Source organism: Echeneis naucrates, chromosome 12, assembly GCF_900963305.1.
Source record: "Echeneis naucrates chromosome 12, fEcheNa1.1, whole genome shotgun sequence".
Taxonomy (NCBI): domain Eukaryota; kingdom Metazoa; phylum Chordata; class Actinopteri; order Carangiformes; family Echeneidae; genus Echeneis; species Echeneis naucrates.
In genome coordinates, this window is record NC_042522.1 from 17,952,179 (window position 1) to 17,975,592 (window position 23,414).

The window sequence follows — 23,414 nt, forward strand, 5'->3', positions numbered from 1 at the left end:
TTTATTTTTTTGTAACTTGGAATAAGCACTTGATCATAATCAGACAATGAGCCCGAAGGCGCAGCACTAAAAATCAGAAGAAATAGTGATCTGACAAACTGCTGCAGAGTCCTGAGCCAGCCTGATAAAAGATAAGACCACTCCTCCAACGAGTTTCATTGTATGGTAATAATCGAAAACAAAACAAACCCACAATAATGTAAACAATTTATTGGAACAATGTACAGATTCAAGCAATGGTAACCAGTCACACTCACTATATCATTTTACAAATATTACAAAATTACTACAGTACAATATAGATTCTTTGCATGATCCAAAATATTTGGTGGCCCCAAAAGTATTACTTTTTTTTAAATTCAGCAGCTTATTTAAAAAAAAATGAAAAGAAAAATAACTCAAACCATGTCTATCAAAATGATGCTTTTGCTTTTAATAGCAAAAAAGATGAAGGCAGATAGTCTAATCAAGTTTGAAGGCTAAATGAGAATACAGGAGTTCTTTGACTAGACATTCCTTAATATTGGTGGGTGCTTTATAAAATACAAATTTTCAATAAAGCTTCATAGAAAGTCAAACCTACATTTGCAAACATCATGTTTATAACATGTTCATAAGTTGCCAACCTATTACTTAGCTTTTAAATTAGGCGTTTTGTTCCTTTAGGTACAGTATACTGTATATCTATTGCAAAACACCAACAAAACCTCAACGTATTTGCTCTCAAGGCATTGCGTACATGTTACACTAGTATGTGTATTCACTGTAGCCTGATAACAATCACTTTTGACAAAAAGGTACATAAAGTATGTGCAAGTTACCGTTTCCAAATTAACCCCTTCTCCCTGTGTAGTAATTTTAATCACATTTTGACAGCTGTGTTATAACTAATGTCAATTAACACCCATGGTTACCCATCTTTACTAATCTTCAGATGATGGAGAGGTGGATAAAGGCGTACACGTTGGGGAAACCACAGGAACAAATAACACTGAACACAGACAACCTGAGGTTAACACACAGAAAACACATATTCAAGTAGTGAAACACAACTACAATGTATAGCAGCAGTAGAGTCAGAAATACAGCACAGCAATGGTGGGGGGATTGTTTTGTGTGTTTTACAGACCTGCACTCTTTCAATGGAAGAATAACAGGACTGTGTACACACACCAAGCCGTAATCACTCTGTTTTTTTTTTAATGCATGCCAAACAGCTGGAATGTGACAGACAAAACAACAAACAAAGAAACAAATAAACAAAAAAATCACTTTTAAACACAAAATGTTGTGGCACGTACAAGTATTTGCTTCTGTATTCCATGATGCATTTTGTCCTACATTAACCACTGTCATTAATGTTAAATCTAAGACACCAATGTTTAAGTTTTATGAAACACTAAACTACTTTGACAGCCTGATAACCAAATTGCATGAAGAGACTTATTGCATTAGGCAAATACATTTTTTAGCAGCTATATTTTGCATTTTTTTTATTCATCTGCGTTGACATTAATGTTATATTGTGGAGGGGTTTGGCTACATCTTCAATTTTTCCAAGCACTTGTAATTTTAAAATCTAAGTGCATGTCATGTGCACTGCTCAAGATTAAAATACTGCAGGTATTACTCTGGCCAGCAGAGGGAAAAATGACTGGCTGGGCGTAAAAAACAAACAAAATAAAAACCTAAACAATAACAACAACAATAATAATACTAATAACAATAAATATCCTCTCAGCTCTCCCAACCCATCATGGAATACATTCAGCCTATGTGTAACTTAAACACTTACACATTTCATAAAATTTAACATTGCAAAAAACGAACATAACAAAACAGAGACAATAACATTGTAGCTTCACAGTATTTAAAAACTATACATCCAGCTATGGGGTAATAAAAGGATTTATTATAAGTCCTAACTGTCCCAGTGTCGCAATAGCTAAGTGGTTACTATGTACTATTTTTTTTTAAACCTTTTGTAATTGAAGCTCCCCTCCCTTCCGTAAACTCCTTCCCACTATATGTTGGGGTGTGAGGGGCCACCAACATGCAAGAGATGAAAGCATCCAAGTAACCCACAAAACACAACCATCCAAAACATTATAACATAGTCATCCTCAAGATCATGCTCTTAGCACAAGAAGCTAAAACAACCAGTAAGAAAAGTTCAGTACACTGAAAAAAACATATTTAACATTGATTTGAAGGACTGCGCGGTCCTGACAGCCAAAGTCACTAAAAATCAAAAAGACAGGATTTGTGTCATCGTGGGGTCTCAAAAGTTCAAGAAAATGGAGACGATGGGCAACCCACAGAAAGCGAACCAGCATCCTTCTGCTTTTTTCTTTCACGAGGCCTCAGACAACGTGAAGGATCGTTGTCACATCTAAAGCTTTGCTATGCCTGCTGATGGATGTCTGTGTCACATTCATACCACAAGACCAGACTGAGAGATTCACTCCAACGGTACATCACAGCCAAGATTTCCTAAATTTGGCGTGTAAACCCAGTCATGCTACATTACAGCTGATTGCTGTGACTCTGCAGTAGAGTAAACAAACAAACAAAAGAAAAGTACTGTAAATAGATAAAATCACAAGGTCAAATAAGAACCTTATTACAGGGAAATGACAGGTGTCAAACGCAACACACATCACTAATATTCTACAGCTTTTCACAATGATACAAGCATGCTACCTATTCCCAGAAAAGCTGCTCTTAAAAAGAAAATCTTGTGCTCTCAAGTGACGTAATTAACAGCATTTGCCCTGTTAAAGAATGGGAACACTGAAATTATCTGATGACTATATAGGTGATGACTTATTCCTCATTATACCCAGCATTATTAATTGATCTTCTCCAGAGATGGGTCCCATACGAGGCAGTCTTATCACAAGATGCTATTCCTTAGCTGTAAGCTATTGGTGCAATTAAAGAAAATATCTGATGATGAACCTTAAACTTTGCTGCTTTAACAGAGAACAGTCTTCAGTTTCACTGGCAGGATTCTGTGTCATCAAACCACCACAGGCCGTGACACCAGGCAGACGTGATTATAAATTTGAGTCTGCTCCAAGCTGAAAACTCATCATCGAACTAAAATAAAGAGAAAATGCTTTACAGTTTTGCACAGCTTTCTCAATTGTTTTGTTTACATTTCTTTTCAGTAGTTTGGCTGACAGAAAGAAAAAAAAAAGTTTCAAGGGGAAAATAGGAAAATGTGATAAATTTCATTGATTCCAGTTGAGATGTGATTAGATGAATTTTCCTCCCATGATAAGGTTGTACTGCCGGTCCCTTTCCCCCTTTGCCTTGTGCAACAGGGGCTCTGAGCACTGCAGCCACTACCACCCTCCCACCCCGTCCACCAGGCCAGGGAGGGGTCCGCACCCCTTCCCTCCCCGCAGCAGGCAGACCCTTCCCCCCAGTAAAGGGTAACGTGTTCCCTGGGTAAAAGAGGTTCCCCGTTTAGTCTCCCATAGTGAAGGACCTGTGCACACAAAGAGAGGGATCATTAAAATGCAGCAGGATCCAATATGGAAAAACAGCACGTATTCCATGAGATCTTCTGCAGCAGTAAACCGACCCCAATGATGAGGCACGCTGCTGTGTAAACGGTTACACCCCGTAAAAGGTTGCCAGCCGTTCCTTCAGTGGCATGGGAAACTGATCTGAGAATCGCCTCCAGTTCTCCTCTCCCACCTGGTTCTTAAACCCGTGAAGGATCTGAAATTGAACACCGACAGAAGTTCATACCACATTATAACGGAGCACTGCATTTCAAAATAGATCCTGTGCATGATGGGGTTATTGCAAGTGTCAAGTGTAGATGCTGCTGATCCTCCACTGGGGGGCAGATAAGAGCACAAGTGGGTGGAGGAGTAAAGGCATGAGGGGAGCTCTTCGACACTGGAGGCCAAAATAACTGAAATTCACAATTTTACTATCATTAAAAGAGAGAGAGAAAGAATTGAATACCAATGTCCCATCCCAACCTGAATAGTTTACCTTGTAGAACATGTCTCTGAGGTCATCCTTTGGATTCATCCAGGAGGCCACTGCATCACAGAAGAATATAAAGTCCTGTTCCAGAGAAGAGAGATGAGGCAACGTTTCAACATCCAGAGGCAGCCGCCACATCGTGAGCATCATGTCAGCGCTGGGTCTCACCTGCACTACCCCTCCTGGATTCACACTGATCATTGTGCAAATTCCTCTGAACGCAGAGTCTTTCTCCTCATTGTCTCTTATATTTCGTAGAGAAGTGCACCTGACAACAGAGACATCCCAATTAAACTTTTAGCAACGGGAAAAAATCTGCTAAGAGCTGCCACTATGAATGACTAAAGCCTTATATGAATCAATAAGCTAACAGAGTGGTTAGAAATAAATATACCACATTTCCACCTTTATAAAAATGTAATGTCAATGTGTTACAATGATCCATACTTGTACTCCTTATCAGTAAATAGATATTAAACTCTATGTGAGGAGAAAATAGTCTATCATTACCTCAGATAAAAACAAGAACAACAAATTAAGCATGCACACAAAACAGATTAAAATAAAAACAAATCAGATAATTATCATAACTATTTTCTTTTTTTTTTACTTTTAAACACAACTACTCTGAGCTCTTATAACTTGACTTTTATCTGAGCAGTGTGTTCAGGAAACCTCATTTTATAGCACCTTGTTGATAACATTACTTTATTTTTGACTAGAGAAGGTTTGGGGTCACTTTGGGACAGGCACATGCAGCTGGGTGAATACTGAACGAGAAAGGGATCGAGGAGTGCTCTTTTGCAGCAAAGACTGCATCCTTTCTCTGTTGCTGAACCAGCAGGCATGTGACAAATCTGATCCCATGCATCTTTTAGGTTGTTAGCAACAGTTAACAATGACAAAAAAAACAACTAGAAATTAAACAAATCAATGTATAATACATGAAGGTGCTACTGAGGCAAAAACAAATCACAAGTAGGACCTAAAAGAGGACAGGGTTAGTCACATGGTTGGCAATGATTACAAACTGAAAATAAATTAAAATAAAAAACAACTGAAAAGATTTCTTTTGAGAAGGAAAGTGAGAAGGAAGAAGAGGAGGTGAGCTACAGGGGAGAGAAAGGGAGCAACAGGAGACAGCTGAGGAGATCAGAAGAAAGCAGAGAGAAGATGAATTAAATAAAAGATTGAATAATACACACCAGGGTCTTATAAACTGCTGTAGCATGGGTGCCACCTCTTGAGGACAAACGTAACCAAGACGACCAATTGTTATTGCTAAGGTAACGCAATCACGGTTACACACCACCAAACGCCAACCAAGACATGAGCAATGAGGAGGGGAGGAGAAAAATAAAGAAAAAACAAACAACTCAGAGACATAAATCAACAGAATCTGTGTATGATAATAAACAGAAGATTTCACTAGTGTTGATTATTACTTCCCCATCAGTCGTGGGGAGGAATGTAAAATATGACACTCTTAAAAAAAACATACAACACGTTTAAGGGAGAACACATTGACAACTCTGACAGGACATTCATAGAAAAAAGGCAAACAATGGCATCTGCTTTTCAGAAGAAAAAAATAAAAAAATAAATAAAAAAAATCATATCAGCTGCTCGAATTCATCACGAGACTGATTTAAAATTCATTAGCTTGGTTTTAAAAATGTAGGTCTCAGTTTGAAGACGCAGGTTAGCTAAGGTGCAGCATGAGAGTGCGACTGGTCTGAACAAGTTCACTTTTGGGGTTTTTTCAGAGATTTCTCCCTTAAACTCACAAATGTTAATTTACCATAAAAAACAGAAATGTCTTTTTGTTCTTTTGAAAAGAAATGACAGATTACTCCAAGCCAACTACATGGAGGGAGACTAGTATCCAGCACAGCAGGTTCTTATGAGGCAGAGAGGAGGGAGGACCTAAGTTTAAAAGACACAAAACTATGCAACATTCTCATTAACAAACAGGCATTTATGAACAGTCCAATGACACATGCAGAAAGCAGATGGTATGCTCATTAGAGTAAAGTTCAGTGCAGGATCAGCTGATCAGAGGCCAAATGAAAAGTGCTGAAACGCACTCTGAAAATCTACTGCCATTCCCAGATTTAACTGTGGCTTTACATGGCTGGCTTATTTATTTAAAAAAATATAAATCACATTTTACTAATTAAAACAAGTAAACTAGCAAAAAGATCCAATTTGGTTCAATAATGTGCTGTGTTTTTAAAAATTTCCTTGATTGAAAACATGCAACAACTGGTGAACTCATGAACAGATCACTAAGAGGCTGGCATCACACAGTTGTTTGGATTATTGTGTATCCTGCATCAAACATTGGCCATTCTTAACAACATTTAACATCTATTGGCAGATATGCATCCACATTTAAAGAACAGTAAATAAAAGCAACAAATAAACTGACAGCAAACAAACAGGAACACGTCTATAGAGTCCCTAGTTTTTAAACTTTTATTTTGGCAGGTTACACTAAACACTTGCATGTGTCCTTTTGACATTTATGTTTCCAAATCAACAGGTAGAAACAAGAGCAGAGTGTAACCTTTTATTTTGAAGAATGCTGTAGACTAGATGCCCTACATTTAGTCAGTTTAAGTGTTTCTCTTAATCATCCGTGAGCAGTGTTCAGTAGATGTGTCTGACTTGTGGTAACAGTTAACTATGTGAGGCTTGAACTCACCTACCACTCACTGCCTGCACTTAACATGTTGGCACGTACTCTACCTGACCTGATGGTTCAGTCAGTCACATTAGTTCACGCCAGACTGAGCACTTACATGGTTCGCTTGGGTCAAGAATTTAACACGTCTTTTCCTGGGATTACATTTCTTTCAGCTCAGTTTGTGAGCCAGCCTGCCAATCGGTGGAGGTGTTTTTAACATCTTCAGTGAGACCAGCGAAACCTGTAAGGTTCATGGCTTGGGAAGGGTTTTTGGACAGGGCTTCAGGGCAGGACAGGCACCCTACTGAGCGTATGGTGAGTGTGTGGTGAATCCTGGCTGAATGAATCAGAGTGTGTGGGCACCTCCCTGTGTGTGTGCAGGGCGACCTGGCTGGCTGGCTCAGCACTGCCACCGAGTGGTACCTGTGTTCTCCAGCAGAGTCTTTGGGGTGTTGGGCCTGTTAATGATCTCCACCAGCTGGTGCAGCACCATGGCAATATACGGCTGCATTTCAGGCCCTGCGGATGCAAGGAAAGAAGAAATCTGTTGCTGCTCACAAAATAACGGATTGATTAAATCACGTATTAGGAAAATTACATAGAAGTGAAGCACTTACCCATCTGTATAGATATCTCGCCAATTGCCCATGTTGCATTGTTGCACACTGATATTAACTCTGGGTTTAAATTAGTACCCAGTATGGGCATAAAATCAGCTGGAAGAAGGAAAGTAAATCACTTTAGCAGCAGACTAATGACTTGTTCCAAAACACTATTTCATAGTGTACAGAACATACCAATGCACGGTTTGACATGCTGAAAACAAGCCTTGGTCAGATCTCCCAGCAGAGCAAACGAACTCTGACGCACTTCTGGCATTTTGTCCTAAACAATAACAAAAGGTGGGAAATGCAAGTCACGTTTTCAAATTCACTTTACCAGGTAGGCGATTTGATACACCTGGCAGTGTTAAAGCTCTGTTGCCGTCAGTGGTCAGCTCTTAGCTCTCAGCACGCTGCCAGTGGTCTCACTTTGTGTACAAATGAACGGGTACATGTTTTCAATCAATTTTAATGGATGGGTTTATGGTCAAATATGTTTCTGTGCTTGTTTGTGAGTGAGAGAGAGGAAGTTTGGGCATGGAGGCGTTGAGGGAATCTGCGCGCAGCTCTACGGTGAAGTAAGGTCTAAGTAAGATCCATGTGAAACAAAAAAATATTGGATGTTTTCATGGCTCATTCACTGGTGATTTTTCCAAGTGGGTCTGTTGTCAATGTGTTTATGTGTGAGAGAGTGCCAGAGAGTCTAAATGCACTGGAATGAAATAATATTTCATTTATATAGACAGATAGATAGATAGTGTGGCAGGTCATCACCAATAAATCTGTTTATGGGGAAATACTGACTAACAGCTCTTCACCTGCATACACTGGTACATAAGGGTGAGGATGTTGCTCCGAGCAACCAGCTGCTCGATGGTGCCTCCCAAACCTTCAGCCAGTCCACTGAGCAGATCCAAAGCTACGATCATGAAGTCTTTGTCAGGGGCCTCATACTGGTCAGGCTGGGACTGATGAAGCTAGAAGAGTGAAGGACAACACAAAACATGGTGAGACATTGATTGCACAGTCACCAACAGCTTGACAATCAAAGTGTTATGAAGTAAAGTCTGTTCTCAATCCTGAAATGACTTATTTCCTTCAGATAATGTTGTTTACTTGAGCACCTGCAAGCGAGCAACTGATTTTTCAGCACTTGGGGGCAGTGCACCAAGCTGCACACATTAACCTCCTATTACTTAATCAAGCTGATAACCTGAAAATGTTAGCGAACAATTTCCATCAGACACAGAGCAACATTAGCACTTGTTTGTAGCCATGCTTGTAACATCCTGGTGGCGCGTGACTCCTTTTACATAACAGTTATTTGATCTATCGTTAGAGTAAGAATAAAATGTAAATTCAGAGTGTGTGCACACATCGGAGGGTCCTACACTCTCACCATGGCTTGAGCGAGGGTCTTCTGGACCAGGTTGACACAGCGTTGGTACACAGGCTCACAGTAGGGCAGGAAGCCGCTCTGCAGGGCAGTGGCTACTGATGACAGACACTGAGGAAAGTCGGGGTGGGGATGCAGTCAGTGACCTGGTGTTTTATCATCAAAACCGTCAGCAAGCTGCAGATTTTAGACACTCACTTCTAGTAAAGGGAAGAGATCTTTGTCTTCATCTTTCAGCTGGTTCCATTTCTGGATTAGTGGAGGCATTAACATCTGGATGTACTCCTGAGAAGTAACACCAAGACAGTGGCAAATAAAACTTTGAGAGTTCTTTACACAGGAGGGAGACACACCTACTACAATATGAGCTGGAACTTCCTTCCTTCTGGTTAATGCAGTATATACAAGAAGACACTGGGAGGTTGTCACTTGTCTTTTCTTTTGTAGGATCATGTTTAAATAAAACTGTATACTGCAACATCCTATTGTATGTTGAATGTACATGTTTTTCATGTGTCTTTGGTTATTTGGATTGTATGTTTTCTATTTTCTATTTATTTATTTTTTTAAAACAGACTTTCTGGGAGAAAATAAATGAAAGATATTAATGTATTTGACTAAACATTCACACAAATAAATCAGGAAAGCATGAAGGATTTCCTGCTTGTTTACCTTCTGGGCAATGAACAACTGAAAGTACACTCACCATTTCTAATTTGAGTTCTAATAAGAATAGAAGTCAGAAGAGTCTGTGCTAAATTTACATATCTTTAGAAAAGTGAAGGGAAACTGAGTCCTTCTTTATGTTCTGCATACCGGCTTATTCAGGTGGTGACCGACTGAGTCTGCCAGCGTTCCTATCGCATCATAAAGAATTAGCAGATTTTTGTGCTGGTATTTGCTGAAAGCAAACACCAGTGTATCCAGGATGAACGCCAGGTAGGGAACCAGCTCTGTGCAAGCCTCCTCCTCCAAAGTGGCAAAGGCACTGGTAGGAGGGAATAAAGAGGGGAGAGGAAACAAAACATTTTGTTGTCGTAGGAAAAACTGTGAATGCTCCAAATGTCCAAATGTAGCTCATGGTTCCTGATGGGCTGTGAAAGACATGGCCGTACCTGCAGGCAGCCTCCTGCACACGCTTGTTGCTATCCAGAATACGTTTGAGCAGCTCCGTCATCAGGGGTTTCAGGTAAATATCTGGGGGCTGGCTCACCACCCAGTGGGCGTAGCGGCTCAGAGTCCAGCAGGTGATCGAACGCACCAGTGCCTTCTTGTCAGACAAACACTGGATGAGGTGGGGAATGAGCTCAGGCAGGTATGGGATCATGCCCTGCATACAGCCTGGAGACAGGGACAAAAACCGCAGTGTTAACGATATCAAGGCAGTTACCCCATACTCTGACCTTCAATCCCTATTTTTTGCCCACACTTTTTTCTCTTCATACCTTCAGCTATCGCCCCAAGCACGAGGATGCCAGACTCTTTAACGACCCACTCTGGATGGAAAAGTAGCTCTTTGAGCAGGGGCAGAATGTGCAGCAGCAGATCGTCCCTGAACACGTTGGCCAGCACATCCAACGCTGCTGCTGAGCACTTACCTAATGTGGAGAGAACACCACCAGACATTCATACAAACACATACAAACAAGTGTGCGGATAAACATACAGACATCACATGGACAAGTACACAGAAACACAAGAGAAGTCATCAGTACACTTATTTCTGACTCTAAGTACACAGAAAGGGAAACAGTGAGAGGTGACAGTTTGCCAATAAGGAAACAAAAACTATATGCTCTGGGGTGCACAATCACTGAACTCACGCAGGTTCCAATCAGAAATAGTATCATCATCATCATCCAGTTCATCATCCTCATCCTCCTCTTCCTCAATCCCATCACCCTCATGCTGCTGGGCTACTGTGCGTGATCGGTGGAAGCGCGGCCTGATGTCTTGTTCACTGTCAGGGATGGCCTCATCTTCTTCAATGTCACCCTGATGATAAATTTACCGGATGAGTGAGCTGTATATTCAAACTACATCCTGTTAGCAATTACATCAACGTCTGTGGTAAAATGCATAAAACCCACAACAGAGTCAGTCACAGAGACCAATTCATAGTCATGATTCACACGGGCTTCTTGACTGTAGGCACAAATATCAGGCTGCAAAAACAGACCTTGAGCAGGATGATGTCAATCTCAGAGTACTTCATCCCGTTGACAAGCACTGGAGTGAGCCTGGAGCGGAAACCGGAGGAAAAATTATGAGAACAAAGGGCAAGGAGAGGTCGAAGCCCACAACAGATCACTCACACTTGATTCTGGCTGTGGGCACAGTTTAATGTGACAGTTTGGTGACAGATGTTACAGTCGAGGTCAACAGCCGGGGTTCTTAATCAGCCGACCCGCGGTGAGAAAGAAAAGTATCCACAAACTGCAAGGTCCTGAGAAACTAACAGCCAAGGCTGCTATGAATCAACATCTCTCAATATTAGCACTAGAGTGTGAGTCTCTACACAGTGTGTGTGTGTGTGTGTGTGTGTGTGTGTGTGTACTCTTACTGGGAGAGGTGCCCACACAGCACTTCCTTACACACCGGCTGCTCCGCCAGAGTAAGCCAGAACTCACAGGCCTCCAAGGCAACATTTTCATCTTGGTCTTGAGTCCTCTGCAACATGTACTGAGATGAAATAAATAGAATTGTGACATTAAAATACAATGGGTGTTGCTTTTGTGAGATGTGAGAGAAGGATTAATCCACCATTATTCATTTTTAAATCAGTGGTGTCTCCCCCACACTATAACAGTCCACCAAGAGAGGAGAATTTTCCCTCCCCAGCCTAACTCACCTCTATGATGTTGTGCATGTGTGGCAGGAGACGGTCCAAACGAACTTCCAGCAGCATGACCAGAGCTCTGCACACGTTCTTCCTCACTTCTGGCTCATCATCTGTTGCCAATGCAAAGAGATTCTACAAGAGGACAGAAAGACACCAGGGGTCAAATAGTATCTACCATTCCCTCTGCTACTAGTGACACTAGTCTATTGTGTTCAATCCGGTGAGCAAAAAAAAAAAAAAAACGCAACTTGTTTGTTTGTTAATGTCCGCTGTACTTTCCCATATTACATTTCTGTTCAATTAGTGCAGAGATCTTCACTCTTTCAGTTCTCTTCTAAGCTTGCTATTTTAATGATAGAGAGTCTTTACATTTTGCAATGAAAAACCACCAAGAAGCTAATTTGTTAGAGGTTTAACAGAGGTACATGTAACAAACAAATATAATCTATTAGCTTCCTGCTTGTGATATTTTTTGCTCTTTTATAAGGACATTGACTCTCTTGACTTATCTCTTCCAGTGATAAGTCAAACAAGGCTTTTATTCTCTGTTGTCAATAAAATCATTCTAATGATACTGCAGTAAAACTGAGTCCTTTTATGAGGGAGAATTAACAGAAATTAACAGGGAATCAAAAGCAGTGATGCTGTTATGAGGCGTAGAACAGACACCCAGTGGCTCCATAGAACAACACTGAGAGGTAAACTGCAGACAAACGGTCACTGCAGTGGCTATTATTTAGTGAAGCAGGAGGAGGAGCAGATTTTCAATATGTCAAACTGCACGGAGATGACAAGGCATAACCATCAGACTTGCCTCGATGAAAGGGTCGATGTGCAGCATGAGAGCCTGAGTCCTGCTGATAATGAACTGATTGACGCAGGCAATGGCATGAGACCTGAAACACAATAACCACCACTTAGGAGTCACATCCGTGTGTTTTCCCTCACATGTGCATGCTATGAATGCAGCTTCTGTTTTGCTTCTTTGCCCCATCGCCACTGATTTAACCCCCAAAGTCTTTTGCACAGTCATGCAGCAACATCACACAGACAGACAGAGACACAGACTTTCACTGTTAAAGTTAATGTTGCGAATACCTTCAACTGCAATGTTCCATACATTTTTCTGGCCCTTATCTTTTAATAAATAAGAAGGAATAAATCTACACTGCAGAAGGCATGAGGAGTCGTATTATAATTAATCCAAATAAGGGCTTAAGGAGAATCCTTTTACCTAATTTTAGGACTGCTGTGTTTGAAAAACTGTAAGAACTTGGGGATCATGATGTTAAGAGGACGGTCCAACATGTCACTGTCCAGGATCTCAGCAGAGTCTTCACAAATCTTCTGCAGGGCTCCGAATGCCCCCTGAGGGTCAAAGAAAGACAGGAAACAAAAATTATTATCACAGCTAGACTGTGTAGAGAAATTCCAGAGTGGGATTTCACAGTTATGACCACTACCGCTACAGCTACATTTGATTTAAACTCATTAACAGCGGCAGTAATAATAATGATAATTTGTTAGGGTTAAAAAAATGTATTTGATTCACCTTTTTTATTGGGCTGTTCTTTTTTAATATATATTTAAATTTATTTATTTATTAATTTCTCATTCTTACAGTCTGCTCATCCACTTCTGCTCTAATAACCTTCAAACACACTTTCCCTACTACTACCTGCTTGACAGATGGTTAGTATGCATGCTCACGATATGCTGCAGACACCAGTGTGTCTCACAAAAAAAAGAATGCAGTAGGAAGAGCAGATACAAGAAACAGCACAGCAACTGACGCTGTCTGAAACATGTTTCCATGGAAACTGTTCCCATGTCGGCATTGCTCTTCAGATGACAGATACAGAATGGCCTCAGAAAAATGTGCAGGGAGGAGAGCGATGAAATAAGACGAAGAAGACTGAGGCAGCTGAGACTGAGGCAAGGTCACAACAGATGAAGACAAAGTGCAATTGAGGTGATTAAAGCCAATTTCCTGCTGAAATACAACATTTCCTCAGTGGCAGCTTGCAGGGGAGCAGCCAGCTTCAAATTAACAGGTGATTTCCTTTCACGTCTGTGATTACATGATCTGCTATTAAAGCACATCAATTTCACTTATAGATGCAATAAAGCAGAGTGGTATCAAATCTAAAATACCAATGAACACAAATCAAGCCTGATTAAGACAACTAAACAAGTTTTGTTGATTTTTAAATCCAATTATAATCCATTAGTCCAGCTTTATACCTTCCATATACAAGAACAAATGTAGTAGTTCAAACCCGACAGAAATCTGTAATAGCCTCTAATAGAATTATTAGGTTCACTCTATAAATGTAAAAAATGTATAAATTGAAATTATTACTCCCCACAATCATTTAACTGAAGAAAAATTAACACCACTGTATCCTCATATCCCTAATTACCTTGGTCAAATTCACAAATTAATCATGATGCAGATTTGGGCTGATCGGATTTGCTGTTCTTTTGTCACTCAAACCATGAGGAAACATGCGGGGTAGAACACAGGACCAGTCCTGCTGACGTCAAAGTGTAATATAGGTGTTTGTGTGAGTGCGTTTCAACAGAGGAAAGCAAAGAACCGGGAGTGGCCTTCAGACATTCCAGTGACGCTGAAGCATTTGAAGTATAATCTCCCTTTCCAGTCCGGCTAAGGACGCTCATTACACTGGAGAATGTCAGTCATGCAGATGTCAGCGAGCCGAGAAAGAGACACTTATGCATTTAGTCAACTAAACCTCTTCAGACTCCAGCCCTGAGAGCTTGACTTTACATTATAGGCAACATGAGCTACAGCATTTTCATCCATGATCATTTTCCATTAAAGCAGCATCAAAACTAACCCTGACAACACCATTGTTACCAATTTCCAACTCCCATTAATCAAAACAGTAAAAGTACTCTCGGGGCAGGACTATATAAAGCCACCCACCAACACTGCACTTGGCATCCAACACACCTGCTCATGTCTTTTTATAGAGCATGCAGAGATAGTGGTGACACAGGGTTCTTCCTACAACTGCTGATCTTTGACCACAATCAAGACAGGCAGCACACCAGTCAGCCACAACATCCAAACCAGCAAGCTTGCTTTTCCAGCCAACATGATGGAGGAATGAGTTCGCTGCACCCTCTTACTTTACAAGGAGGGTAATTCAGGATCAGGAGGATCATTTTGCATGGATATAGAAATCCATAACACAGAGGACATTCAGACTGATCAAAAGGCCCAGGGCCAATGTGTTGTAACATGTTTCTCATTGCTGAGATTACAAAATACATGCAACTCCAAAACTGAACGCTGGCAGCTGCGGAAAATCTTCCCAAAATAGATATCCCAAGTTCTGGTGTCAGTTATGATGAGAGTATGAAGGCTTCTCTGTGGCAATACACAACACCCTCAAAAATGAGTTTGACATGCTGCAGGTACTTGCAGTGTGTGGGTCTGCTGCTGTTTTCTTCCTGCTTGGTTTCACAAATCCACAGGAGAAGAAATATATTTAAACCAAAACAAAAAAGACTAGCCTTTTATTTCTCACTTTCTGTACCAGATTAAATCCATTGTTAAGCATCACATTTGCCATTAATTTCTCTGGGAAAATTTGCCACATCTGTTTAAGAAGGCTTGTCACCAAACCAATGACTGAAAGTACAATGGTGGGGAAAAATCTTTTTCTGTCTCAACCCATTGATGCTAAAAACTAAATTCTGGCAAGCCAAACTTCCAGTTTCAGACTGAAAATCTAAAAATATTTAAGATATTTCAATCTTGTTTGCACGTTTAACCACAAAATAGAAAGACCTTTTCACCATTCAGCAACAACTTGACCATATTCAATATAGGAGGTTAAGAAGCTTTCCAGCCTCAAAGCTGCTTGAGTCTTATGTGGAGTTGCTACATTACTGTCCAGTGTGAAGCCCTGCACACACATACAATTCAGGATCCTCTACAGTAAATAGCTGACCTAAATCTCAGCTTCTGAGTTTTCAAAAAAAAAAAAAAAAAAGGGGGTGGGGGGGTGGGGGGTGTGTTATGGTGTTACAGCTTCGGGAAGCTGTCACACCACCAAGTTAAAATTTCAGATAATCATATTGTCTCTACGTGGTGAGGATACATTTCAAATGCCCTTCAACAAGACATTTGTACATGTTCTCCACTCTAAGTTAGCCTCCTTCCCTTTGGTGATCTGGTGGCATATTAACGGCCAGGAGGTTTATGGGAGTATGAGTACGGGTGCGGCGCCATTACACGGATCAACTGATCCAACATCCTCTGCCAGCCACTCGATTGTAACATTAGTGGCTGACGCATTTCAATGTAGCAACTGTGGGCGAGCTGATATCATCAAAACCTAATGACATTAAGCTTTTCTACTGGATGCTTTCAAGCACTGATATTATACTGTTAAGCAATCAGGGGAGATGAATATAATTATCAAAACACAAAGGCCAGGCCCAGGAGTTCAGAGGGGGAAAAAAAACTAGACAATTTACATTGTAAAAGTAGAACAACACTGTTCCTTTTGCACATTAACAAAAGCTTCTCTGGTTACGTCATGCCAAAAAAATGGGGTCATATGGTTATTCTGGTAAAAAAGGATGAAAAGAGAATAAATAATTCCGTGCTGAATAATCTGTAGCTGTGGCCGGAGCTCTAGCTGTGAGACTGCTGTTGGTTCATCTGGCCAGCAGGATGCTATCCAGATGCTGCTTTACTGCCGACCCAGCTCTATACACTCACCACAACAAACAAACAAATTAACAGGCATGCAGTGCTGCTTGCCTTCACAGGTTTTCTTATAATTTTCCATAGTATTTAAGAAAAGGAAACTCCAGACTGTTGGAGATGTAATAGGTTGGGAGCTTAGGGAACTTAGTTCAGGCCCAAGGAGCTGGCAGCTTCTGAATGGAATGGACATTAGACAGGTTTACTGTGCACTGACATTTTCATGCATTATATCTTTACTTCAATCAGACAAAAAGTCCTTCTGTTTGATTGTGTTTGTGTTTAGTTTAAATATTTGTTGCTCATTTTCATATTGTGGAGCTATGAAAAATAACCTTAGTAATAAGAGAAATTGCTGCCATTTATGGTTTTGTCGTAACCAATGAGTTTCCTTGCTTGCCAATTTAACTGTGTAGAAAGAAATCGCAATATGAACACCAAAGCAGCAATTAATCTGATCCCGCAATCAATCACAAGATTCCCATTCCCATCACTGAGTCCGTCCTCACCTCGCATGTGTTGTAGTCCTCAGAGTCCAGCAACAGGCAGAGTTTAGGTAGAAGCTCCGGCCAGTTTTGTAGCTCTCCTTTGGAGGCGATCGTGGTGATGAGGATACCTGTCATTGGGAAGATTTGCTCTTGGTTAAACTGTTACATAAGCACAAAGAATACCCTGACAGTGATGTGTCACGCAACCTTAAACAGATCTAAAAATTCAAAACAAGAATCAAATTTACAATTTTTCTGTTATCATTGCCAGGGAAGCTAAATGCTTTTGTTGTATTGTTGTTACGTTGTTTTGAAATTATGAACTGCTACACATTTTATTGGCATCCTCAGTTTCCTTGAACCTCATCTGCTACAAATACTGATAGTTTATTTTATGTACAAGGATTTAGCTATTGGTTCAATGTCTGCAAATAAGTAAATCTTAATTTAAATGTTAGACTGATGTATATCCCATCCAAAGACTTCACATTCAGCGAACCCACAGGATGCAACTTACCCACAGTGGCCCGGATTAGAGGAGAAGCATCTCCAATGTTTTGGAGGCACTCACTCTTGATGAAATCAGACACACCATTAGGAAAGTTCTGATAGTGAGCTTTCACATTGTTCTTTAGTATAAGGCCACTCAGGGACCGCGTTGGTTCATCTTTGAGGGTGAAGAATAAAAATGAAAGAACTGTCAAAAAAAGCATCTTAGTTGAACACAAATACTCCAGTGGACTGAGAGTCATTAACCTTTTTACCGTCACATTCCTTATCATTCAACTCAGCACAGTTCACAAAAGCAGCACAATATAGACTAGAACCTGAAAAAAATTCTCTGAAATGTGCAAAGTACTAAAGTAATCTTTGGAACAGGTGAACGCAACTTGTCTATGTATACTTCATTATAAATTGATGGCTATACATTTGTTTTTCGTCCTTCTGTTTGTGAACATTTACAGCTTGTTGGAGCTGAATTATAAGGAACAGACCAAAAACATCACAAAATGTCTTAACACCGCTTAACATTTGGGTCATCTACTGTGCAAACAGTCAAGCCAAGAGTTGAGTGGTGCCAGGAATTAGGTTTAAAATTAGAGTGACCCATATTCTGAGTGCCGCATCATCTGTAGCAAGGATGCCATTAGGTCAGCCGAGTCATGGTTTAGACAAATCTGTCACTGAGCTTTTGTATAAAAAAAAAAAAAAAAATGGCATGTCTGATGTTCACAAAACAGAGTACCATCAGATGATTCTGAAACACGGTGCAGATACAACATTAAGACAGGGAGAGAGCTTACCTTCTGATTTCAACTTTGTCAAGACAAATATTAAATAGTTGTTGAAGTCTGGAAACTGGTTGAGCTGCTCGAGTCTCTGATGAAAGTGGTTGAGGAGGACAAGGTGCTAACTGTTCAGACAGCATGTTAAAAGGGTTGTGAGAGCATTACCACTGCAATCTGTAACATGATAATCATGACAAAAACTGATTTTTCTCCCTCAGCTGAAGAAACGTAGAAAGAGCAGGTGTTTATGTAGCCAAGTGTTGTTGGAATTTAAACAGGATAAAGGCATGTGTGACAGATGAGGATGTTTATAGGGGGTCATAAATATGTCATTCGACATGACCAATTAATGAATCTCCCCAGCCAGATGGAATATTTAAGGCTAGAACAATGGCTGGTCTGGGATAATGGTACAGAGCATATGAAGTGTTACATAAGCAAATCATTTAGGATCAGCATGCAACCACATAAAAAACATAAGGCTAGCAGCACGGCGCAGTAGGTAATAATTGTTCCCTAATGCAAAAGTATGTGGTGACGTGTAAAACTCTGCAGCACATTTGCCTCTGACAAAAGCTACATGAGAGATTTATAATGCAATTTGCATGTTAGACAGCCATAACTACTGAACACCACATTTCCAAGGCAGCTTTTATCCCCATGTTTGGCAGACCCACTGCTGTTTACCTCACGTCTCCATCTAATGCATGCCTTTTTGCCAAGTAATCTGGTTTGGGAGCCATCAAAGTCGTTTGTAAAACATGTTTGAATATTTTAATGCAGAGCAAATCCTGACAGCCCTCCATAATGTCAGATATAGCCAAAGCGATGGTTTCACAAAGGAGAAGACAGTTTTGTCATTTCACATTATTATTTTATTCTGATTTCTGTTTTGTTAACAGTTGCAGGTCCTGATCTCTTTGTCTGGGTTTTTTTTTTAAAGGCCCCTCATTGGAGAACTGTAAATCCGTGATAATGATGCATTTATTATAGGATCATACACAGAAACTTAAAAGCACAGGTGGCATTTCTGGTTTAAGGTGGTTAATTTCAAATGCAATCAATCGCTAATATACTTTAGTGGGTTAATCCTAATGGCATTATTTCTCAGATCCGTAAAATCGTGGATGATGGGTGAGCTGCTGTTTTTACATTTTCTGCTCCACAGTAGTTCTTGTTGAGGACATTACAGAGCAGGCCGGATCGAACCTGCCACACGACGAGTCCTTACCTCTCATTAACGCAGGTTAAGCCGACATCTCACAACACGGCCTGCCAGTTTTGTGTTATTTTTGTTGTTGTTGTTTCTTTTTTTTTTTTTTACACATGAATCAATTAATTATTATTATTTTGGTTATTTTACCAGTTGAACACCTGCGTACCTTTGGCGCTGTAACGGTCACCACCCGGCTAACTCCGAGCTAAGGCTAGCCTGTTGAGTCTATCGGCGTTTAGCTGGAGGAGGCAGTGTGGAGGGGGGCCGACGGGGCAGAAAGGATACTTGCTGAACGGATCTCTGCGTCGACGTGTCCGGCGACTGAGACTCCTTGAGCAGCTGTAAAATCTGTTGAAGTCCCTGCTCGTCTGGCTTCCAGTCGCACTCCATCTTGCTGCGCTGCTGCGGCGGATAAAGGAATAACATTTCAGCTAACGGCCGCGGAAAAAAAAAAAAAAAAAAAACACGACGTCAACGTTCAATTCGCTTTGACGCAGGAGCTGCGTTCAGGTGAATTCGTTTTTTTTCCCCCTTAAACATCGTTATGTACACAACACACATATTTAGATATATATATATATATATATATATATATATTTACCTCTTACGCGATAGCTGCTGTTTGGGCTGCTGACAGTCTGTCTGGATTTTCAGACATGGGCCTGTTACTGGAGGAACATCCGTTTTCGCAACAAGCTGGAAACACACAGCGGTGCGTCGCATATAAAGCCGCCGCCTCGTCGGCTGACAACACACGGCGGAGAGGGGTCCTAGTGCTGGACCGGCCAAATCCACCCCCTCCCTCCCTGCCTCATCCAGACATCACCCCCGAGCTAAGTCTCGCAAACATCCCTTAGACTGGACGACGTTATTTTAGATCGTTTTTCTGCCTGGGGGGAGGGGGGGAGGAAAGACTTGGTGACCCCCCCCTTACACACTTTTTTCCGATAGCATGTGAACGCATCTGATAGCGTCGTGACGTCACTGTTGTGTAGCTAATTTGAGCAGCTTGAGCGACATCTAGGGGAATTTATTACTGCTGAAAAACTGAACAAAAACACACAAAAACACACTGCTACGGACAGAATGACATTACCTCATCAGAGCTAGTTTATGTTATTGATCTGGGAAATTATTCCGTCTCAGGATGCTAGGGCAAACCAAACGCAACACGGAGTTTTAATGTTTTGATTTATCTGTTTAATTTTAATTTGTATGATTTCGCCTCAAACTGTGCCAAAAGCGGGTTTTTTATTTGCGTTGCCTCAATGTTGTAATCAGTTTTGCACAAAGTTTCTTGATCTATCCGACGGATTTGCAAACTTTTTGTCAAAAATTAATATCGTAGTTTTATTCGGTAGAATTAAAGTCCTCTGCTGGCCATCCGTTTCCGCTCTGCTTTTATTCTGAGAGTCCAGACCGGGAAGTGGTCAGTTGTCTTGTTTTTGTTTTTTTCCCCTGCAGATTTATTTCAAATGATTCTGCCAAAATACAGAGAGGACTTAGAGGAGGTTTTTCTCAAGCTCAATATTTCTTCCTGGAAGCTCATCTGCCTCCAACAGTAAGATCAAGCAACCTGCATAAAATCAGAGACCCTGCACAGTAAAAATAAAGTTCTCACTTCACACTTAATGATTTACAATCACCCTGTACACCATCTCTCCCCCATGTGTTGTTACCCGCCTGAGGAAATTATAATCTTGCTGATGAACACTTCCTCTGAGTTGCAGGATTAAAGAAAGAAAGCTCCCTGGGTGTAAACACAGATATCACACTGACTGATTGGTATGTGATACTTACTGGTGATAGGGCATCCAACTCTTGGGATTGTGTTTCAATTAGATGGAAAGGTGCTTGAAAGCCTAAAATAAACTTTTTTAGGCTCATTATATCATAATGTCTGATATAAATAATTAACAATGCAGTGAACTCTTGGTGCCTTTCCTTTTTTGTTATTATTAGTAATTGCATATATATATATGTGAAAGTGGGCCCTCTAGTGGGCCTTTATGGTCTATGTTAATGCCACCAACTGCTGTTCTGGGAAATGATGCTCAGCAATAAGGACAAAACAACAATTTCTGAATAATATTTTTGATTTCTCTGGAAGTATATGTGTACTTCTGCTTAGTTTTTACTAAAACATGTTACTTAACTTGAATATTTAAGATTCACAGAATGAGTTGCTTGCCTTGGCTGTTCTCAAAGCAAGCAAAGCTTTTTTAAATATCACTTTTTGTAGACACCAGTCACAAAATCAAATAAACAATAAAAATGTTGTCGTGATGCAAATAGAAATACACGTGTATCTTATACCAAAACATAACCTTGATTAAAAAAAAAATGTTTTAAAAATAATGGCTGTTTCTGCTTTGTTTGTTTTTTTGCACTCTATTTTTATATTGTATGTCTATTGTGTCAATATTCTGCATTCTTTTGGTCTCCATAGAATGTTGTAAGGCTGATTAAGAAATTCCCAATCAATCAATCAATCAATCAATCAATCAATCAGTGGGTCAGTCAGTCAGTCAAAGTGTGCAGGCTTCCTTGTGTTATGAAGATGTGTGTCCTTTTATTGTGTTAATAGTCCTCACCGGTTTTACCTGCGGATCACCTTTACGTGGCCGCAGCTCCGTCCTGATTGGTCCGCCCACACACGTTGTGGGCGGGGTTTATTTCTGTGTTTGAGAGGCGCGACAGCGCCGCGTTCAAAGTCAGGAGCGGTGCGACTTCCTGCAGCCACAGTCAGTGTTTTAGGACACATCTTTCACTTTCAGTGCAGTCGGGACTTTGTTTTTGTTTGTTTTTACCCATCAGGGTCAAACCGGTGGACGGATCCTCCTTTTTACGGGCTTCGCTCCTCAACAACAACAACAACAACAACGCGGAGGAGAAAATGAAGCCACAGGTGTGCTGACAGGTTACTTAATTAATTCATGGCCGCCTTTCTGCCCTCACGGAGTTGCCCTGGTTCGGAAACCAACGCGTTTAGTTGACACCATGGAGCCGGACCAGCTGTCGGAGACTCGGTCGTCTTCGGGGTCCCGAACCTTGTCGGAGGGAGAAGAGATAACGGCCCCGCTTCTCATCACAGTGTCCGGAGATGGAGGCGATGCTCCCGGCCCGGACCGCCGGAGTACCACCGGGGACATGGAACCACCAGGGGAGGAGGAGGATGATGATGAAGAGGAGGAAGAAGAGGAGGAAAAGGTAAATAGACTTCAGTTCCCAGATATCAAATGTTCCTGTTCTTTAAAAAAAAGAAAAAGTGAACTTGTTAATTATAAGTGTTTGCTCTCCTGTTTATCAGACAGTGTAATGTGTGTAATGTTTGAAAGGCCACATCTTTTGTATATCTGCCAAAAGGTCGTTTTATTGCCCAACTCTGGACTTTCCTGTATTATTAATTCTTTGGAGACATGTGTAGCAGAACAGATATCTTATCAGCTGGTCATATTCATCAAGATTTATTTTTTTTTTTCTAAAAGCCGTTTCCCATTCCAAGAAGAAATGAAAATTTCTTCTTCAGTCTTGCTCAATTTGTACAAAATGAACTAATGAAATGGTGACACACACTCAGATTAATGCAGCATAAGACAACACTTCTGCAATTTAGCTTCCATGTATGAGGTTTCTGGTGTTGAATTGAACACAACAGCATCACAAACTGCATCATGCATCCTGACCATAATGTTCAATAACTTGGAGGAGTGTACGTTTATATTGATGTCTCTTTGTATTAGTTGATTGTCTTTTACAAAAAGAACATTGTGGTTTTGGAATGAGCTGGAGAAACAGCTCAAAGCTTTAAAATATTGCAACAGATGAAATATTTTTATTAGTCCCAAGGGTTTTGCAAATGGCTTTGTTGTAATTTTAAGTGTTTCTAAATGATTTTTTTGGGTGTTGCTCCATGTCTCCATGTCTGTGTTGTAATGGTCATCCATGAGAGGCTCAGACTGCAGTCAGACTGGGACCAGTTTAACTGCAGTCCTTTTCAGAGGAGGGTCCAGTTATTCTGGTGTTAATTCAGGAAACAGATGTGGAAAATGAGGAAGACAGAACTCATGTCTCAGCCTTTTGACTTCTTATAGCTCTACATGGATGTTTCTGCATGCTGGTCTGCTGGGCTTAGCTGTG

At 40.7% G+C, this 23,414-nt stretch overlaps 2 protein-coding genes across 5 annotated transcripts in view; one reads left to right on the forward strand and one right to left on the reverse strand.

The window, feature by feature from the left end:
• Positions 1–201: 201 nt before the first annotated feature.
• Positions 202–20,063, reverse strand: tnpo1 (transportin 1). 2 transcript variants are annotated; one of them, XM_029515454.1, is made up of 25 exons: positions 19,876–20,061; positions 19,560–19,676; positions 18,074–18,149; positions 17,287–17,436; positions 16,791–16,897; positions 12,772–12,905; positions 12,352–12,433; positions 11,547–11,669; positions 11,259–11,377; positions 10,875–10,935; positions 10,519–10,690; positions 10,141–10,293; positions 9,811–10,036; positions 9,512–9,683; positions 8,894–8,980; positions 8,699–8,806; positions 8,118–8,276; positions 7,495–7,582; positions 7,315–7,413; positions 7,121–7,216; positions 5,214–5,289; positions 4,177–4,276; positions 4,015–4,089; positions 3,593–3,732; positions 202–3,496 (listed from the first exon to the last, which is right to left on the reverse strand). In XM_029515454.1, exons 2-24 carry the CDS (start codon positions 19,662–19,664, stop codon positions 3,625–3,627), a joined length of 2,676 nt encoding a protein of 891 aa, XP_029371314.1. In that variant the 5' UTR covers positions 19,665–19,676; positions 19,876–20,061; the 3' UTR covers positions 202–3,496; positions 3,593–3,624. The 2 variants fall into 2 exon arrangements, with proteins under 2 accessions (XP_029371314.1, XP_029371313.1); XM_029515453.1 differs by lacking the exon at positions 202–3,496 and having other exon boundaries at positions 3,596–3,931; positions 19,876–20,063.
• Positions 20,064–21,999: 1,936 nt separating this feature from the next.
• Positions 22,000–23,414, forward strand: part of mast4 (microtubule associated serine/threonine kinase family member 4) — a 67,832-nt gene continuing 66,417 nt past the window's right edge. For all 3 annotated transcript variants that reach the window (XM_029515012.1, XM_029515013.1, XM_029515014.1), the window contains exon 1: positions 22,000–22,484. In XM_029515012.1, coding sequence (XP_029370872.1) covers positions 22,275–22,484 — 210 coding nt within the window. In that variant the 5' untranslated portion in view covers positions 22,000–22,274. The remainder of the gene's footprint in view (positions 22,485–23,414) is intronic.